The following is a 20155-nucleotide window of genomic DNA, read 5'->3' on the forward strand; positions in this document are numbered from 1 at the left end:
CTTGGGAAAATACCTGCAGCTAAAACATGTTTGACCATCAAAGTGGAAGATTGTACAACAGCAGCATCCCTCACACTGCAACACACAACATCAGCCTGACCTCATTCTACTGTGTGTGAGCAGATAGAGCCACTTACACACTCTCCTGCTCTTTATCGCTATCTCTCACACACACTCTCTCACACACACGGGGTGGCAGTAGCCCGTGGGCGTGCGAGCAGCTGTGAATAATTGTGTTTACAGATGGCATACGTACGACCTGTGGGTTGAGAGAGAAGCGGAGAGAGAGAGTCAGACTCCTCGCCCTCGCTGCAGAAGACGCCGCTGACATTTAAACCCAACCTCTCTCTCCCACTCGCTCTCCTCTCTCTATTTCTTGCCAGTTTCATCTATTTCACTCCAGTTAGCTTAATTGGCGTAAGTGGTAACGAGGCGTTAACAGCCAAAGCAGAACAATGAACGCTGACATAAGTTAGCAATAAAAAAAAGACGTGGCAGTGTTTTAGATGTGTGTCTAATGAATCATTTAGCCCCAGAATGCAGGTAAATGAAGTGATTTATTTATACCAGAGGGGAACTGAGCTCTAAAAGTGACACCATAAACAGCTACTGTGCATCATTATCTGGATTTTATAGTGTAGGTGTGGAGCAGCGAGCAAACCGTCGAGAACCAGCGTCTAAGAGTCTTTCATACAGCAGAAACATTTGAATTTAAAGGGCCGGTACACTAATTAAGAAGAGGGGAAGCTAGAAAATTATTACTAATCTACCATCACAAATTAAGAAACAGCATGTTTTCCTACCCTAGAAAGAGACTTGGTTTGACAGCTACCTACAGTAAAACCCTCTCTCCTCACCAGTTCCACCTTTGTTTCCAAATATTTCTCATGTATTCCTGCAATTTAGATATGATAAAAACAGAAATGTGCAATAAATAAGCAGAAAACAAACTACCTCTGTTCGATGTTACTTCCTGGTCATGTGTTTCTGTCCGGCCCGTTCAGACTGTCGGTATAATTTTCACATGTGCTTTTGATTCTTTTAATGTATGAGACAGAAGCTGCAGAAGCTTTTAGAGACACACAGTTTCCTTCAACTCCCAGAAAAAAGTCAGAATTCTGAGAAAAAAAGAAAAAGAATGATGAGGTTGAAGTCAGGATTACGAGATTTTCCCCCTCATCTTTTAAAAAAATGCTTCAGTTTTGTTCCAGGTAAAATTTTATGGCTTGACAATTTGACTTTAATTTCAGAATTCTAATTTAAATTTCCGAATTATATCTTTAATCTCAGACCAAACTTTGTTCTTTTTAAACTTCTGACTTAATCTTATGTCACTGGAACATTGTTGAACTATCTTAATTGATAGACAATGCCAGACGTTGGAACAGTGCTTGTGTTTTTAAACTGTTATTGTGATTTCTACTCTTGAATATGTATTATTTATGATGACGTGTGCTGCTGACCTCTTGGCCAGGTCACCCTTGTAAAAGAGATCTTGATCTCAGTGGGTTTTATCTGGTTAAATAAAGGATAAATAAAAGAATAAAAAATATATATAAATCTAGGTTTACCAACTTTAATATCAGAATTAAACCCGACTTTCTCGTCTTAGAACTCTGATGTTTATCCCTAAGTACTGACTTTAACCCCTGATTTCCTACTTTAACCTCTAAACTCTGACTTTAAACTCAAAATTATGTCTTCAATCTCAGAATTATTACTATAATCTCAGACTTAACTTTGTTTTTATTCTACTTTAATTCAAGTTCATGACATCAGTCTTGGAATTCTTACTTTAATCTCAGAATTTTCACTTTACATTTATAATTCTGATTTAAATCTCAGATTATGATTATAATCTCAGAATTATTACTATAATCTCAGAATTATTACTATAATCTCAGAATTATTACTATAATCTCAGAATTATTACTATAATCTCAAACCTAACTTTGTTTTTAATTCTGACTTTAATCCAAGTTTTAACTTTAATTCCAGAATAATAGCTGATTTTTTCTCAGAATTCGGACACTGATCCCATAATTCTGAATTTAATCTCAACGTTCTGACTTCAAACTCAGATTTCTCACTATTCTTTCAGATTTTTGACCTTGAGCTCAAAATTCTGACGGTGATCTTAAAACTTAGAATTCTGACTTTCATTTCAGCTTTTTTAAATAAAAATCTGAATTTGTTCTTCGAATTTTTACTTTTATGTTTGAATTCAGAGACTAAAGTCAGAATTTTAACTTTAATCCTATAATTCTGACTTTTTCATGAATTCTGACTTTTATCTCCAAAGTTTAACTTCTTCTTCAAAATTTAATCTTAGATTTAATCTCACTTTAATCTCAGAATTAGAAAAGAGTTACATCCCAGAAAAATAAGAATCCTATGACCCGTTTACGTACAGAAACGATACACCCTTGGACAAACCAGTTCTGTTAGTTTAAGAACTTCGTGAACTTTTCAGAGTTACTGCTGGGGGGTCAGGTAGCAAAGCTCAGAAAACCCAGTCTAGTCTTTAAGACTGCGTCTTTAGAGGAGAACATTAGGAGAGAAGCTACGAGCTAAACAGCTTGGCTGTGATTGGTTGTAGAAACAGACATGCTAAAGGACCTGGCTAACAGGAAACGGCGAGGTAAAAGCTTTCTTCAGTTTCCCCTGGCTCTTCCCTCAAACACAGATCAGACCAGTATAGATTCAGACAGGTCTGGCTGGTTTAAAGCTCTTTTTAGAGAAAGCTATCTTTGAAGTTATTCTCAGACCAAACATGCAGATGTTAAAAAGTCTAGAAGGATTTACCTGCTAGAGTAGGCTGGGATTTAGATAAACCAGACAGTGTGCTAAGAAGAGCTCCAACAGTGGATGTGGAAACACTTCAGCGTGTGTGATTGTGTTGCAGACAGTGTGGTGAAACCTGATGAACACGTAGAGGGCCGAGCGCGTCCCTAAGGCCACGGCTAACCGGCTAACATCACTGTTAGCATCGTGTTTCCAGAGCCACTGTCCTGTAGCTGCTAAACAGCGGCAAACATCTCAGATCAACACGCTAACATGATGATGACAGGCTGATAAAATGCTAACCACAGAACAGAGGGGGGGTTTATTGTGTTAGCGTGCTCTGCTAGCCTCCCTCTGTGGATCTATAAGTGGAGCTGATGGAGGGTTGGACTCAGTATGATTTACATAATTGGGATGTTAATTCGTTAAGCTGTGGGAGTTGATTATGTTGCATATTGATTGTGTTGTGCTGCTGTGAGGTCACACACCTCTTTAACGAAGGTGTACACAGCGCAGGGAATTGTGGGAGTCTGATTAGAAAAGCGACGTTCCTGCTGACACGCCGCATTTTGACGTGTGGTAATGAAATCAGCGTGTGGAGGCGAGCTGTGTTTCTCCGTTTGTGTGTGTGCCGTGTAGATGGAGAGATGGAGGGGGTGAAGAGAAGGAGGAGTAGAGGGAGGGGAAACTCCACCTGGTCTTACCGTTCTCCGGGTGCTCCATCTCGCCGATGCTGCCGTCGGGCGTGGTCCGCTCGTAGTGGTCCTCCGGCAGTGCCAGGGGCCCGATCCGGGGCCCCGACGACGACTTGGAGCTGGGGGTCTCCGACTCCTCCAGGCCGCTGTCGTAGTAGCTGTGCTGGGACGCGTCCTGCAGATCCTGCGCCTGATTGGCTGTGGAGAAGGTCACTCGACGGTGGGGGAGCTGTGAGACAGAGAGAAGGGATTGGTTTAAAGCTTTACTGACACTTGAAGTTAAATTTAACATAACAGATGGTTTTATTAATAATCAGTTTGACTTTATCAGATAAAGATGAAGACGTCTCGATGATGAAAGACGAATCTGGACTTCAGAAACATCAGAGACATCGACAGCGGGACAATCATCCTCCAAAACGTTCTGTTCTCTTCTTTAAGCATGATTTGGTTTTATACTCCAGTCAACTTTCATGTCTTCACAGACCTGATTTCATCCAGTCAGTACTTTCATGTCACACTCTTTCATTTTAAATCATCTAATTGTCTTATCTAATCTGTGGGTTTAATTTAAAAATCATCTGCTACAGCCAGAGAGCCAAAAGCTGCTTCACACCATCAAAATCAGGTCTGTCAGTGATGCTGCACACTCAGATTCATCAGGAGGAGTTAAAGGAACACGAGACAGACGTTTAATAGAACACTTAGATAAAGTAAAGGCCGGCCCAGACTACACGTTTTCAGCCAGATTCAAGCCCGACTGGGACGTCGCAGCTCATCCTCAAAACTCAGGCCTGATCCTGAGAGTCGGGAACGACTCACAGTCTTGTAGTGTGGCATAATTAACGACGCGTCCAAGATGCCCCACGACCACGATTCTACAAGACTAGCATGTCAGAATTTTTCGTACATCGTCGTCTAGTTTGACACCCTGACGTTAACGACGTGAATCCTGACGTCTAACAACAGGAGAACATTTGCTCCTTATCTTTACATCATCATTTACAAGATTTACCACTTTTATCCCCTTTTACTCCCTAAAACTAATGTGTACATTTTATTTTGTTTTATTTATGCTATCACATGCATACCTTAAGTTCTATCTGAAGGAGAGCCAGTCCATATTGTCCTCTTGATACATCCATACTTATATCCATAATCCAATCCATTATTGTTTCTTATTTTCCTTTTTTTGAGCAACAGACTGCTACAATCAGAGCGCTTCTGTTGTAAAGTGATTGACACTCTTTGGCCCGCCCCCTGACAACCTGTGAACTCGCACTCAGTCGCAGAGACAGTGGTGACGTCAGCATATGCTGAGCGGTCCCGACCACTCTTGTAGTGCGGCCAGGCTGTCGGCCAAGACGGGACAAGATTTTGGTCACATAGTCTGACATGGTGCCGCCGTGAACCACCAAAAAAATCGTGTAGTCTGAGCCGGCCTTTAGTCAGGACCACAGACAGAAACATTAAATAAACAGACACTGACAGTCAGAGCGTCTTTCTGAAGAGCTCAGTGACTCCAAGCATGGCGCTGTGATGATGACACCTCAGCAGTAAGATGGACGGAGAAATGTCATCCCTGCACGATATTCAACACTCAACTGTCAGTGATATTATTAAAACTGAAGAGTTTAGGAACAACAGCAGCTCAGCCATGAAGAAGAAGACCACGTAAGATCACAGAGCCGGGTCAGTGGTGCATAAAAGTCTCCAAGTCTCTGCTGAAGAGTTCTGAACTTCCTCTGGCATTAATGCAAACACTACAACTGTAGCAGGAGCTTCATGGGTGGGTTTCCATGGCGACAGCTGCATACAACACTCACATCACCAAGACCATAGACACTAGCCTATTACTGTAGCTACAGTAGCTATAGTAGCAACAGTAGCTACAGTAGCTACTGTAGCTACAGTAGCTATAGTAGCAACAGTAGCTACAGTAGCTATAGTAGCAACAGTAGCTACAGAAGCTATAGTAGCAACAGTAGCTATAGTAGTTATAGTAGCTACTGTAGCTATAGTAGCTACTGTAGCTATAGTAGCTATAGTAGCTACTGTAGCTATAGTAGCTACTGTAGCTATAGTAGCTACAGTAGCTATAGTAGCAACAGTAGCTATAGTAGTTATAGTAGCTACTGTAGCTATAGTAGCTACTGTAGCTATAGTAGCTATAGTAGCTACTGTAGCTATAGTAGCTAAAGAAGCTTTATTAGCTTTATTAGTCATATTAGCTATAGTAGCTATATTAGCTTTATTAGCTTTATTAGTCATATTTGCTATATTAGCTTTATTAGCTTTATTAGTCATATTTGCTATTGTAACTATATTAGCTTTATTAGCTTTATTAGCTATGTTAGCTCTGTGTCTGTTCTCACACAGATTGAGGTCAGGGGTGTTTTGACAGAGGAAAACAGTCACAGCTGTAAATGTACTTTATCACTGATGTAGAGCCTCACCAGACCTAAACACCTGACATCACCACACCTGCTGCTCACATGACCTACCACTGTTTCTGTTTAGACCAGCCTCTTTTAAAGCTTAATATAAATATGATCATGGCCTACCACTGTTTCTGTTTAGACCAGCCTCTTTTAAAGCTCAGTATAAATGTTATCATGTATAACATGAGGACTATCCTCCCACAGTTCTGTCTGAGCATGTTCTGATATTCCCATCATTTCATGATGAGTCACGTTTTAAAAACAACTCCCAGTTCCATCATTCTCCTGAGTCACCTCGACAGAAAGATAATAGTTCCAGAGAAATTTCAGAAGAATGAACTCTCTCATTCATTCAGACAGGAAATGGCAGGTCAAAAACACCACAGCTGTTAGAGCCACAGAGCTGAGTTAGTCTGGTTATTAGTACAACCAGGAATGGCCCAGAAGGTACCAGAACTCTGCAGGGATGTTTCAGAAAAGACCGTTCATAACTTCAGTGATATTTGCCACACTCCTATAGAAACAATCACCACATGTGGTTAGCCACTACAGTTAGCCACTACAGTTAGCCACTACAGTTAGCCACTACAGTTAGCCACTACAGTTAGCCATTTAGAAAAGTTATCAGGGCTGGGGCACCGGTCTGACAGAGATCCAAACTTTCCCCCAAATTGTGGAAATGTTCGTATTTTGGTGGAACTCCAACAAACAGAGGCCCCTGAATGTGAGATAAGGAACTGAGTAAGAGCTACAGCCGTGAAGACTACACTTATATGAAACAAGAAAAAGTCTCAGGGCCCATCCTCCAAAATGTACAGAAAGTACACTACAAACAGCTGAAGGTCTAATTTTGGACAGGCGGCACTAGTCTAAGCTTCATTTTTATAGTCATTTCAGACAAGATGGAGAACTAAAGTTTTTGAAAACGTTTTTGCCGTAGGGCACGGCCCTGGGGCCCAATCTGGACCTATTTTTACTTTTCTGCAGTGATTTCTGCGCAGTAATTCTAACTTTTTAGTACTTGTCAATGGTCACCAAAGCTCACAGGGATGATTCTCCAGTGAGCCTAAATCCATCCATGCATCAGATTATTTCTTTTAATGACAGCGCCCCCTGTGGCCAACACGTTTTATTTGCATGATTTATTTTTATTTGCTTTCCTACAACATTTTTGAAAAATTCAGCCCTCTGACACCTTCACACTAAGGCGTATGAGCTCTCACCTACAGATGCAGCATGACTCCTCCTACAAAACAGCCTTCAGGACCCATGCCCAAATCCCAGTCCCAACAGGAAGTAGACCAGCTCAATTTCAAAATGAGGCTTTATGCCAACCCCACAGTATCACACTGGACCTACACACAAACATCTCATAGATGACCAGTGAGATAACCATCATTTTGGTCATCTCACTGGCAATGGTGACCATTTTTATATCTCGCCAATTTGACAGTAAGTTGGTATAACTCTCATATTAGCCACCCAGTTTGCTTCAGAGTGCACCATAGACCATATGATACTACATATTCTACTAATAGGCAGTCTTACACATGCAGAGCTCCATATTAAGTGGCTTAAATATATGCATAATGCCCTATTTTTATCAGAAATATTTGGTTATAATTGAAATTCTAAAATATTTGAGTTGTAGTTTTCCATTAAGGAGAGGCTGGTAGGTTCTGACTCTAGACCACTGAAGAATCACAGTTTTACTACACAGCCAGAGTGTAAAATAACTTACCCTAACACAAAAAAGGCTTGAGAAAATGTCGAACACAGTCCCAACACTTCAGTAGCATCATGAAGCATCACAAGTTGAAGCTTTGGGCTCCCTCCTATCTTCAGTATTTGAAGAGTTAAGTGAATAGTTTCATTTAAAGTAATATGAGGCTGAATCTGACTTTTTGTCTCCTTTTGGATGAATAAAGATGAGCTTCAGTTGCATCAGATTTTAGACCATATTTAAAGTTTCAGTCATGTCTTTGGTTTTCGTCCCCCTGAGCTCCACAGTGGTGTAACAAAGACTGAAGACACACTCTCCCCTGACTGCTGCGTGTTCGTGTGTTTGTGAGGGTGGAAGGTAGCCGTCCGATTCGTGTGTTTGATGGTTTTGTAATTAAAATACAATTAGCCTCCCTATAGCACAGCAGGGACGCAGGACAACTCACACAAAAATACACACAGTGTGCAAATAGTGCTGCCAAACAATCTGTGTCCTCATTCAAAGGCACACAATGCACGGTCAAACATTTCAATCACACCCCCACACCTGACCGGCCCGGGCTGATAAAGAGCAGCATCCCTGGCTCGGCAGATACTCCATCACCATGGCAACTGGGCGCTGTCAGGGCCCCCGAACCAGTCAGACCAGCAGAGACGGAGCGGGTTTGAGCTCCTCGTTAAAGCCTTTATCTCACATTTCTCTAAGCAGGAGCTCAACGATTTCACCGCTTAAAGGAGTCTGGTTTAAGCCGACGAAGTTAACGGACAATGATCTAGAAAGAAAGCATGATTTAACTGAATTGTTGTTGATTCAAAACACAGAAAGAAGGTCTGTGTACATTTAAGAGAAACACATTATGTTGGATCCTGTTGTTATTCACAATAAGCTAAGGGATTATGGGATGTGTAGTCCCCTCACTAGAGGAAAACTCATGTATAAACAGTCTTGTATTTTTGTATTTCCCTCCATTTTTCAATCGTTGTTTTCATGCCAAATCATTTAGATTTAAAGTCCTGAGTATTCATGTAGCTGTTTAGCTTGGTTATCTGATAGTAATATGCCTTTACGAGGTTTAAGATAGCCAAAAGGATGAAGATGAAGCTTAATGGTCGCTGTATTTTACAACCAACAATTTTTTACATTTGGAATGAGAAATCTAACAGCAAAGAAGCCAGCAGTTTACTGCTAGCTCAGCAGTGCTGGTTCTTGAGGTGAAATTCATCATTTAAATCTCCCATAGACGTTCAGCCAAATCCTTATTTCACTGCTTTTAATGCATGAACCAAGCTATCAGCTACCTCAGTACTCTTGACGTTTGATTTGATGCATAAATGGCGTCTGACAACTGAGGAAAAGGCAGAGCTACACGACTGTGTACAAGGAGGGGGAACTACATATCCCACAATCCATTGCAATTAATTTTATTCATTGTTAATGACAGCCTTTCAGGCTTTCAAACCATATATGTCCCCCCTTTTCTACACCTATCTGTACTGTAGTGGTGATTAGGGCTGCAGTAATAGATTATTTTTGTAGTCGAGTACTCTATCGAGTCTTCTGATGATTAATCGAGTACTCTAATAAGAAAGATTGAAATTTTTTAATCAGTCACTTTTGCTTTTTCAACAGAAGTAGTACAAATGAGAAAAGAAGTTTGTTCCCTTAAATGAACTACCTCCATATTAAAGATTGACATTAGCAGGTTCTCTAAAGAAAATATATTTTTACAAAGTGCAATGAAGTTCTGATGACAGTTTACATTTCTTAAAGTTACAAGGAAAGGAAGTTAAGTAATGACATTAGATGATGCCATATTTGGGGTTTAAGGGATCCTTTACCAGGAAATTTTTGCCAACACTTTATTTCTTTCATTGTAGTTCATTTTTATTTTCCAGTTCGTCATTGAAGTAAAGGGACACTTAATCATTTTAACATCCTCTAGTTTATGCATGAATGTAATATTTCACATTACAGCAAGAATAAAGCTCCATCATTCACACAGAGGTCTGATGATGGCCAAAATGTGAACCTTTAGATTACAGGAATATGGTCTGTTTTCAAAGGGTGTTCACTTTTCATTTTGTACATTTTTGTTTGTGAGTTCATCCACCATAAAATAAAAATATGACCTTTTAAGACCATCCACTGACACACATTTTAAGGGATAAAGCTGCTTCTGTGGCCTGTTGAATCCTGACTGTATGATGATGAACTTTAACCTATTTAGTGTCACTCTCAGCCACCCTCTGTGGCAATAGCGTGTTTTTACTTTATTGTTGTCAATTCATTATCAATATAAGTCTTATCAAATCGTTTGGGATGCTGAAACTTTTTGAAAAATACGCTGAAATCAAGACGTCAGTGGGCAAAATTTTAGATAATTTACAATTCAATGTATAACGTGCACACACGGGGAGAGAGAGAGAGAGAGAGAGAGAGAGAGAGAGAAAGCACCAAAGCAGGACTTGAATCGTGAAGGTGTTCTGTAAAACTGTCGGGTCAATCAGAGAAGTTTATGAAATTCCCTGAAGTCTGCAGATACAAACTGACCGCTGTGAGTCGTGCAGGCAGCGCGTAGGCGTAAACTCAGAGACCTGCATAGGTTCACCGGTGCAGGCGTAGTGCCATATCTGCCGTGAAGCCACGGCCAGTGGATGCGTAAAAACGCAGGACAAGTAGCCTACCTGCAAACATCGCTGCATCAACTTCTCTTCCCTCGTGATTTTCACACCTCGTATCATGCATGTTAAGTTATTGTAACAATGAAAACAAGGGCATTGTGCCACACAAATAGCCATCTGTGCAAAACACAGCACACCGTGCTGACATGGCGCAATACAGCGTGGGCGTATATGGATGTAGGACTGATTTAAGTGAAGCCTCAAGGCAGATAATTCGCCTCGAGGAATTTTTTTGATCGAATTACCCGGATAATTCGAGGAATCGTTTCAGCCCTGGTGGTGATATTAGAAATGATGATGATGTACAGTGGTTTGTGTCTTTATCGCTTCAAACTGCAGCGGCAGGTAAAGTCACCATCAACCGTGGACAGCCTTCATTCACAGTCTCAGCATTTCAATGATAACCAGAGATCCCACCAATCACAGACAATGCTTTAACACCCAGAGGATTGTGGGTATCGTTGTATTTTTGGCTGAGATTGCATATAAACAAGGTTGATATCGTAGGAACATTTGTCTTCTACAGAAGAAGATCTCTTCGTTTCACTCTCAGGTAGCTCTCAGGTCAAACTCGGCTTCTTCTGATGATATGGCTAAAAATCAAATCTGCCATGGAGAGAATTAATGTTTTTCGTCTTCTGGAACCACTTTGTTGAGCTCCATTAGTGATGAAAAACAGAAAAAAATAAAGAGGAAAAATTCTCTTTAAAGGCTGGCTCAGACTACAGGAATTTAGCCAGATTCAAGCCCGACTGCGACGTCGCAGCTCGTCGTCAAAACTCAGGCCTGATTCTGAGAGTCGGGAACGACAAACTGTCTATTAACATAACTAACGACGCGTCCAAGACTCCTTACGATTCCTCACAACCTACAAGACTAGCATGTCAGAATTTTTCTCACATCTCGTCTAGTTTGACACCCTGACCCGATGTCAACGACGTGAATCCTGACGTCTAACAACAGGAGAACATTCGCTCCTTATCTTTGCATCATCATTTACTAGATTTACCACTTTTATCCACTTTTATTCCCTAAAACTAGTGTGTAAATGTTATTTTATTTTATTTACATTATCACATGCATTACCTTAAGTTCTCTCTGAAGGAGAGCCAGTCCATATTGTCCTCCTTTTGATACATCCATACTTATATCCATAATCCAATCCATAATTGTTTCTTAAATTCCTTTTTTTTTAGCAAAAGACAGCTACAATCACACTGAGCGCTTCTGTTGTAAAGTGATTGACAATCTTTGGCCCGCCCCCGACAACCTGTCAGCCTGTCAACTCACAGTCAGTCGTGGAGACAGTGGTGACGTCAGCATACGCTAAGCGGTCCCGACCACTCTTGTAGTGTGGCCAGGCTGTCGGCCAAGACAGGACGAGATTTTGGTTGCATAGTCTGACATGGTGCCGCCGTGAACGACCAAAAGAATCGTGTAGTCTCAGTTCTATATAATGTAGGTTGAGAAGGATTTGCAAATCACTGCATTAGGTTTAATTGCATTTTACAGTGTCCCAGCTTTTTTTGGAATTGGGGTTTGTAAGACAACATTTTGCGCTGAAATGTTTAGATGTAGATTTGAATTCTACAACATTCCCAAATGATATTTTTTCGGTGCTAAAATTGCTCTTTGGTTTTAGTTCGTCTAGAATTGTGAGGGCTCTACTACAGTTAAGAATCCAATCGCTGGTTCTTCTGCTGTTTGCTCTGAAATCACTCAGACAGTCTTGACTGAAACAGGTTAAATCTCTGCGATGTGCAGCGTGCTGGCAGAATTAGTGTCCGTCTGATGGAAATAGCACAAAAGTGAGGCCTCTCTGGAGCTGTCCTTTAAACTGTGTGGACACAATGTGCTGCTGAGGCATCAGAAGCCCGGCTCTCCTCTGTGCTCGGGGCGACCGGCTCCTCTCCAACACATTCAAACGCTCCGTCATAACCGGACTCTCAGCACATCTGAGAACACTCACACTCTCTGTCTTTATTCTCCGCTGAATCCCTGAAACCTGGAGGTGTCAGAAAGGTCGCTGTTTGTATTTCTGTGCCGGGATAAAACCAGAGCTGTTGTGTAATGTAAGCAGTCTGTCGATTCCTCCATTTCACAGCATCGATGTTCGCTCACTGTGCAGTCTCTGAGTCCATTTCCTCTAAAACATTCAGGACTTTTCACATTTTTGAACATTTTACCATCAAACAATGGAAGATTATCTTTTACAGGTAGGTTTAAAAATCTCACCTCTGTTATTTTCAACCAATAAAGCACTGTGCACTACACAAACTAAACCTAAAATCAAGTGTTTTTTATCTAATTCTAAGGCAAGTAATTTAAATTTCACCTTATTTAAGCCACAATTATTTTACAAGTCCAGATAAAACATCAAACTTTAAGAAAAGCAATAATCATGGCCTGAATTGCTTCTAGCAGTAAGAATTCTCCTAACACTCAGAAAAATGAATCATGGCATAGTTTATTTTTAAGTATTTACATCTATTTGATTTTATTTAAATTATTACATTTTAAGAATTTATTTGTTCAAATTCCTTTAAATCAGTATAAATCTGTTAATTGTGAAAACAATTGAATTTAATCAGTTAAAACATATGAATATAGTTTAAATATGACGAGCTGTGGATCAACCAAGATTCATTTAGTTCAACTTTATGACATTTACACCAGGTTTAGATAAAGATTCAGTGGATCTGTGCTCATCCATTCTAAACACATTGGGTTAATTGGTATTATTACATAAATCTCATTCTTAATTGTTTCATTGACATTTGAGTGACAAATATGCAGCACATAAACTTCATTGGCCTTTTAACGTTACGTCTGAGGAATTCAAATGGATGGAAATTTCATATGCATTAGGACTAAATATTTCTGAGTGTATCTAGGAAGAAAAAAGCTAATTTTGCTCGTTAAATGTCTTAAAATGGTATTTGCTGGCTTAGATGTATATCGCTATATTTATTTTACCTAATATCTGGACACAAACTTATATTTTTAAAATTATACACCACTTTTGTTGCAGTCCATGGATCATTAAATGTCTAGTTTAAGAAAATACTGAAAGAACAATCGTACTGTGAGAAAAGGAAGGCAGATTAACATAAAGAGTAAAACACTTGTTTAAAGTTAACTGTCGAGCTCACAGATTTTCTTTTTTAATGTGTCACTGAGGTGTATCAGCTTTTCTGTGTTTTCTAGCTTATATACCATAATAACCTAAATGTTTATTCCCCTCTCCTGTCGACTCATTCATGACTTTGTCAATGACTACTCAGAGTCCACTCGACTTTTATCACATGAAAGTCGACTTTAAAAACTTTCAACTCATGCAGCCCCTTGTTTGGACAGAAGTTGTGTCTGTCACGTTCATTACAGGCCGACCAGAGACACAGAAGTCAAACTCGACCTGCAGCCTTGTTCACTATCAGTGGAGTCAGTCAGTAAGTTATGCCCTGTTCACCCGGCAACGTTTTTAGGTGAAAACACGAGACCTCTGTAGCGTTTTGGCTGTCCGTTTACACGAGAACGGCGTTTTGGCACGTGAAAACGGAACAATTTGAAAACGGGCTCCAGAGTGGAAGTTTTTTAAAACGCCCCCGTCACCATGTAAACAGGAAAAACGACACTTTCTGAAAACACACATGCGCACTACGCAGTCAGCTGTCAAGCGTAAGTGTCGCAGCGCTCTGAAGCGAGCCGTGGCAGCTCGAGTCTGGTGTAACTTACTGTGATTCAGCTTGTCATGTTACAGACAGCTGGATTTAGAAAAGGGGACACATGATTCTGGTTTAGAGGGCTCTCAGTGCTACTTTCTTTAGATAAAGTCATGCTAGTAATTCTGGAAATGGTTACTTTTACTTTTTTAATTGATCATCATGATAATCACCGTCGGCCTTTAACTCCTCGTGGATTTTCTCATAAAGCACGGCGCTGCACATGAGCGCAGCTGGAGCCATTTTTTCAGAATTATTTTTCTATTTTCCTATATATCTGCTTCTCCGAAATGATTTAGACGTTTTATTTTTCTTTAAGTTTTAATGACTAACTTCAGCCCGTAGACTCTTCTGTCTCCTCCACCGGCTACATATCACAGCTCAGCTGATGGAGGAGACAGGATTAAAGCTCCCGTGTTAAGGTTAAAAAAGATAGTTAACCACTTCCAAGGAGCAGACAAAATTGAATTAGGGAAGTAGAAATATTGTTCTGAAAAGGCTGCCATTCTTTTGCTGAGCTAAAAGCAAGAAGTGCTGCACTTTTGGAGAAAATTCAGGAGAAATCAAAGATTTAGGAGTAAAATTTGTCCCTGGAAAATCAAACAGTCTTAATAGGATTTTGTTATAAGACTGGTCTTGCAATGCATTTTTGTGTTTATATGTGCCGTAAAGTTTCGCTGCTGTGCTACGATGGTGATGAGGAGGATTTAGTGATGAATGACTCTGATGCACACGTGATAAAAATGTTACATATTCTCAAAAACGTATGAAAAACACTGTCCTTGTGGTAGAGACAGTTTTGTTGGGTAGTAAATCACCTTACTGCAGCGTTTTTCTGTTTCCTGCGTTCTCATGACAGACTGGTTTCAAAACGTCGCCATGTAAACGTGGAACTTTCTAGACATGAAAACGGAAAACGAAGCAAAATGTTGTCGTGTAAACAAGGCGGTAAACTCTTGAAGCAGGACAGGCTTGCAGACGCTTTCACTAAACCTCTCTCTGCTCAACTGAAGCTGATTGGTCCAGGCATTCTGGGGACCAGGAACAAGGGCATCAGGTTTTGGAGGGTGGATCCACCTGATCTGAGACGTGAAATCTGGTCAGTCTGCTGGCTTTGCAAGGTTAGGGTTATCTTTCAGGAGGTATGCTGCAATACTTCCAAATGAGATTAAGCAGAGCAGATTTAGAAAACTCCAGAGAAAAGATTCCTGGATAGAAAGTGTGGTAAATAAAAAAGATGATGCTTTCCTTTAAAGTGGATACAGAGCTGGAAGATCTCTGCATCCCTAACAGAGCTACCTGTAGCCTTGGCTCAAAGAAAACTGTCAGACAAATATGAACTGATCAGAGTCATGTGACACCAACTCACACATGTGGAGCAGAAAAAGAGCACCAATATGAATCTACTCGTCTAGTTTTAAGGCATTTCTCTCAGCCAACAGGCAACCTGGTGAGCCTGGTCCTGTCAGGATCCCTGAGCTCAGGTGAGGCTGTTCCAGGAGAACTCCACTCTTCTGTGATCTGATATTGAGCAACAAGTCATCTGTATTTTTCTCTTACTTGTATCGTATTTTTTCCCCCTTTTTACAGGAATCAAATGTGCATTTTTCCACGTCGAGCTACAAGCTGGTTCACAGTCAAATCTTGTATTGAAATCTGCAGAAACACCTGTTCTAGCAGAGCTTACAGAGACTGGAGGAAAAGCAAATAAAAACCCACAGCGCTGCGGTTTGCTTTGGAAACGCTGGGCCGGGATGTAAAGAACGTGTGATTTCTGGAGCCGAGGCGCTCAAACACAACAGTTTGTTGATTTTAAAGCACACAGAAGTGGTTTTCCGTGTTGTTTTGCCAGCTTTTCTTCACCTCCCAGAATTCCCAGCACAAATAAAGCAGAAGAAAACTGTCTTTATTTGCCAAATATTCAGATTTGTCCCAACCTGAGACCTGCTGTGGCTCACGGTTAAATAAGTGCGTGTTATTAATAAAGGCTGCCTCTGCTGCTGTGTGAGCATTAGGAGATAAATCACATCTATATATACATGAAAGGAGGAATGAAGCGGATCAAATGGTCTCGATGCCTCTCTGCCTGTCACCTCCAAATACACACACACCACATCTCTGTTTATTCTGCCCTTTTCCTGCTCCTGCTCCTCAGTGTGTGTGTGTGTGTGTGGGTGTGTGTGTGTGTGTGTTTGTTTGCTGGAAATAGAAGTGCCATCTCAGCAGGTTGCACCATGGGAAAGTGGAGCAGATCAGAGGGGAGGAATATAAAGACCAGCCAACATCCAGAAACCTGAAGCTGTCAGAGACAGCAGGCCGCGGCCGACTCCTCCACTACAGCTGCAGGTGATTTTTTAAGAGATGAAAACCTGCCGACTACAAACTCTCAAGGTTTCAGTATCACTGATTTTAAAAATTCATCTCTAACTTTGATGGATGACAATGCCAAAACACAGCAACTTCAAAAAGATCCGACCTGATTAGAAACAAAAATATGGAAAATCAAGCAGGAAGGCAAGAAAAATGCAAACATTTTCCAAGAAAGTAACCTAATCAGAGACAGAGCGGAGGAAGAACTGATAAATAATTCATCCTGATCGAAAATGACCTCAAATAACTGAATTTCATTTACTATCAAACAACGTCAGCCAGAGTGGACTCGTGCAGACCACATGCTTGCAGAGAGTTTTTTAGCCACCTTTATTTAACCCAGTGATGTCTGTCACTTCTTTAGCTGCAATCTTATAGAGATTTTTTAACCTCATGTAGACAAAATAATCCCTCCAAATCTTGATTTATGTTTACATAGAAATACCTGACCCTCGCTGTATCTGCAGAGAATTTGCCCTACTTATTCATGTGTTTATTTGGACATTTCTGGTCACCTGGACACAAGCATGAAGCAGCAAACCAGCAGACTAATGAGGAGCAGATGTCACAATCATGTCAGGGTGTTTTCACACTAGGCACAATTGTTTCCTACCATGCCTGAGCATGATTGCCCCCCCCCCCACTGGTCTACTTTCACATTGGTAGCATTCTTCAGTATCCAGACACCTGAGTATGTACACAGTTGGATTCAGGTGGTGGTGGTATGCACATAGCTGGTCTGATAATCTGCCAAGGACAGGAAAAAGAGACAACCATAGCAACCTCTCAGGGAGACGGTTGTTTACGCTCCGTGTGGACAATAGAGTCTCTTCTGCAGGTAACTATGGATGTTTTTTCTTTAGTAAGACACCAACAACCCTCTACCCACCTCTGCATCAGTATATCTCAGTATATCTGTAACAAAGCAGACTAAAAAAAAAACCTTTGCAAGAGACACAATCTGCACCTGGGGGTGTGAACTGTGTGTATACTATGTATATATGTATTTATATATACAGAGCTTAACAAATGTATCAGACCAGCTGTCATATCTGTCTCAGAGACCATCCAGCATCATGAAGTGCTTTAATGCAGACTCTTTCATTTTCAGTCAGCTCTCCACGTTTTACCATTTTGAACAGGAATGAGGAATTTCAAACTGAATTCACCCAAATTTGAGCCGGCTCACTGGGCTTCTCTGAGAAGTCAGAAATGAATCAGGCATAACATTCAACCACTAAAACTCATTTTTCTGTTCAGGAATGACAGTAAATAACTATAATCTGACATATTAATCAGAAATATTAATGTGCTTTACTATTTTTTCCGTTTTTTGTAAATCAGTAATTTGAAAATTCATGGATAACAATAATAATTCTATTTTAGCATTAAAAATATCACTTGGGTTAAAGAGCTTCTACATATTGGTGTATTAACCATTGCAGAAACATCAAAAATGATTTTGGTAATTACCAATGCTGTTAATTTAGGGCAGCTGTGGCAGAAACCTGACTTTGGGTGGTGGTCTAATAAATTTCACTGTTGGATCTTAAGAAGGTTCTAAGTAGAGCTTTAAAATGCAAAAAGTAACAAACGGGAGCTAGACAAAAAAAAAAAAAAAAAAAAAAAAAAAAAATTGAGTAGCAATTTATTGGAAAAAATTAAAGTGAAATAGTCTGTTCATCAGTTGATCAAAAGTTTAAGACCACAGCCTTTAGAAGCCAAAATCTGAAAAAAATAAATAAAAGTGGATTCAATGTGATCTTCTGTCAGGTATTCTCACTGTCATGACCTGATGGCAAAGTCAGAGAAGCTTTCTGTCTCTGAATGTGGTCAGATTATTAAGCTGCATCAGCAAGGCTTTAAGCAACGCTTCATCGCTGCTGAGGTTGGACGCAGTAAGACCGTCATTTTGAATTTCTTCAAAGATCCTGAGGGTTATGGAGCAAAAATGTCAAGGGGTAGACCCAAAAAAATTTCACCGGCGCTGAGCTGGAGGATTGGATTGGCTGTTCGTCAAGACACTGGGCGATCCTTGACCCAAATTGAGGCCGTTACTGGTGCCGACTGCAGCCCAGTAACCATCAGACGGCATCTGTGAGGGAGGGGCTTAGAAAACTGAAAACATCTTCAAAAGCCTCACCTCCTTAAACACCTTAAAATTGCCCATTTGGACTTTGCAAGGGAGCAGGTGCCAGTCCATGGCTCCAGAAGGTACCGGGAACATCTGAGGTCGAGAAGTGCAGCTAAGATCCTGAACCCTCAGGTTCCCAGGCCTCTGGTAGAGGACCAGAGCTTGAAGAAGACACAAAACCGTCCAGGTGGACGAGGGTGGAATTTATTTATTTTGGGATATTGTAAGGTTTTGCTGAAAACACTCAATTTCCTGATGTTCTCTTCAAAATAAAAGTCTTCAATCATGATTCACATTGGAGGCTTTTACTGTGACAGACCAGGAGACTAGGCAGGAATAAAACGTGTCTATCACCAGATACTCCACCAAACTTTATTTATCCTGTAGCTAACAGACATGAGGGATATAACTGCTGCTGCTTTGAGAGAGACAAAGCTACAGTCTGCTTCTTTCAATCATCCAGGACTAAAGAGAAACGTGGATTAAAACACACCTTCAGGAGGTCAGATGTTCCTGCTGCATCTGGTTCAACTGAAAAATAGACAATCTCTCCAGCATTTAGCCTGCCCCCTGACCTTATGGTGAACTGTTATGAACAACAGACTGCAGTGCAGTGAATTGCTCTGTGATTTTATATCGTTGTAGCGTTTAGGGGGGCGGGGCTATTCCCCATCGTGGCCACTGACATTCCACATAGATCTCAGTGTTTCCTCGTATTTACAGCAACCTTATTCCAACATTTCTGGAGCGTTAAGACACAAATTCTGGATTTAACTTTACAGGGACTTTAAGTAGCATCCCCTCTGCTACTGTAGCTTAACTACAGTGCAACAAAGGAGGCAAAATATCCAGTTAATGCAACTGAATACAATCAGTGCATTGGTTTCAGATCTTAATCTCATCGTGGTGTATGAATGTATGCTGATACAGTAAAAAGGTAAATTACATCCAGGCCAAAAATGGACCAAGGGTCTAAATCTGCATTATTGTTTTGCTTAAAGAAAGCTCCCACTAAAGTCAGACTTCTGGGTTATTTGAGGAGTATTTTTCTGCTCCATATTTAAAATAAAACAGAAGAGAAGGATTTAGAATTTCAAAAGCATTAATGAGTCTAAAGTGGAGGTTAGTCAGGCTCATCAGCATATCGTCCTCCATTAAAGCCGCTAATATTCTGTGTTTTAACCCTCTAAACTTATATAACAGACGTGGAGAGTGTTTATCGAACGCGCTGTAACAGTGATGAAGGTCAGTAATTAAGAATTCAAGGAAAAACGTCTCATCACGGCCACCTTCCTCTGCAGCAAACTGTTAATGCTGCACTTTGACTGAAGTTTGCCATCGTTCCTCCCCCGAAACAACTCACCGTCGTCTGCAGGCAAAACGCACACATGCACTTTTATGTAAAACAAGGAGGCGTGATGAACCATTTTTCCTTGAATCCATAGTAACTGACCTTCATTACCATCGCTGAGGGAAACGCCGAGGCCATGAATATGCTGCAGAATCCATCATGCAGAAAGGCAGAAATAAAAAGGCTCTAAATGGAGCACAATGCTGAGTTTGTACAAGATGGCTGCAGAGAAGTGTGCAATCCTATTGGAAGGA

At 40.6% G+C, this 20155-nt stretch overlaps 1 protein-coding gene across 5 annotated transcripts in view; it reads right to left on the reverse strand.

The window, feature by feature from the left end:
* LOC121516554 (protocadherin-1-like) overlaps positions 1–20155 on the reverse strand; it is a 424991-nt gene that overhangs the window by 208140 nt on the left and 196696 nt on the right. For all 5 annotated transcript variants that reach the window (XM_041797897.1, XM_041797896.1, XM_041797899.1 and 2 more), the window contains exon 4: positions 3489–3708. In XM_041797897.1, coding sequence (XP_041653831.1) covers positions 3489–3708 — 220 coding nt within the window. The remainder of the gene's footprint in view (positions 1–3488; positions 3709–20155) is intronic.

The sequence above is a fragment of the Cheilinus undulatus genome, linkage group 10 (assembly GCF_018320785.1).
Source record: "Cheilinus undulatus linkage group 10, ASM1832078v1, whole genome shotgun sequence".
Classification (NCBI taxonomy): domain Eukaryota; kingdom Metazoa; phylum Chordata; class Actinopteri; order Labriformes; family Labridae; genus Cheilinus; species Cheilinus undulatus.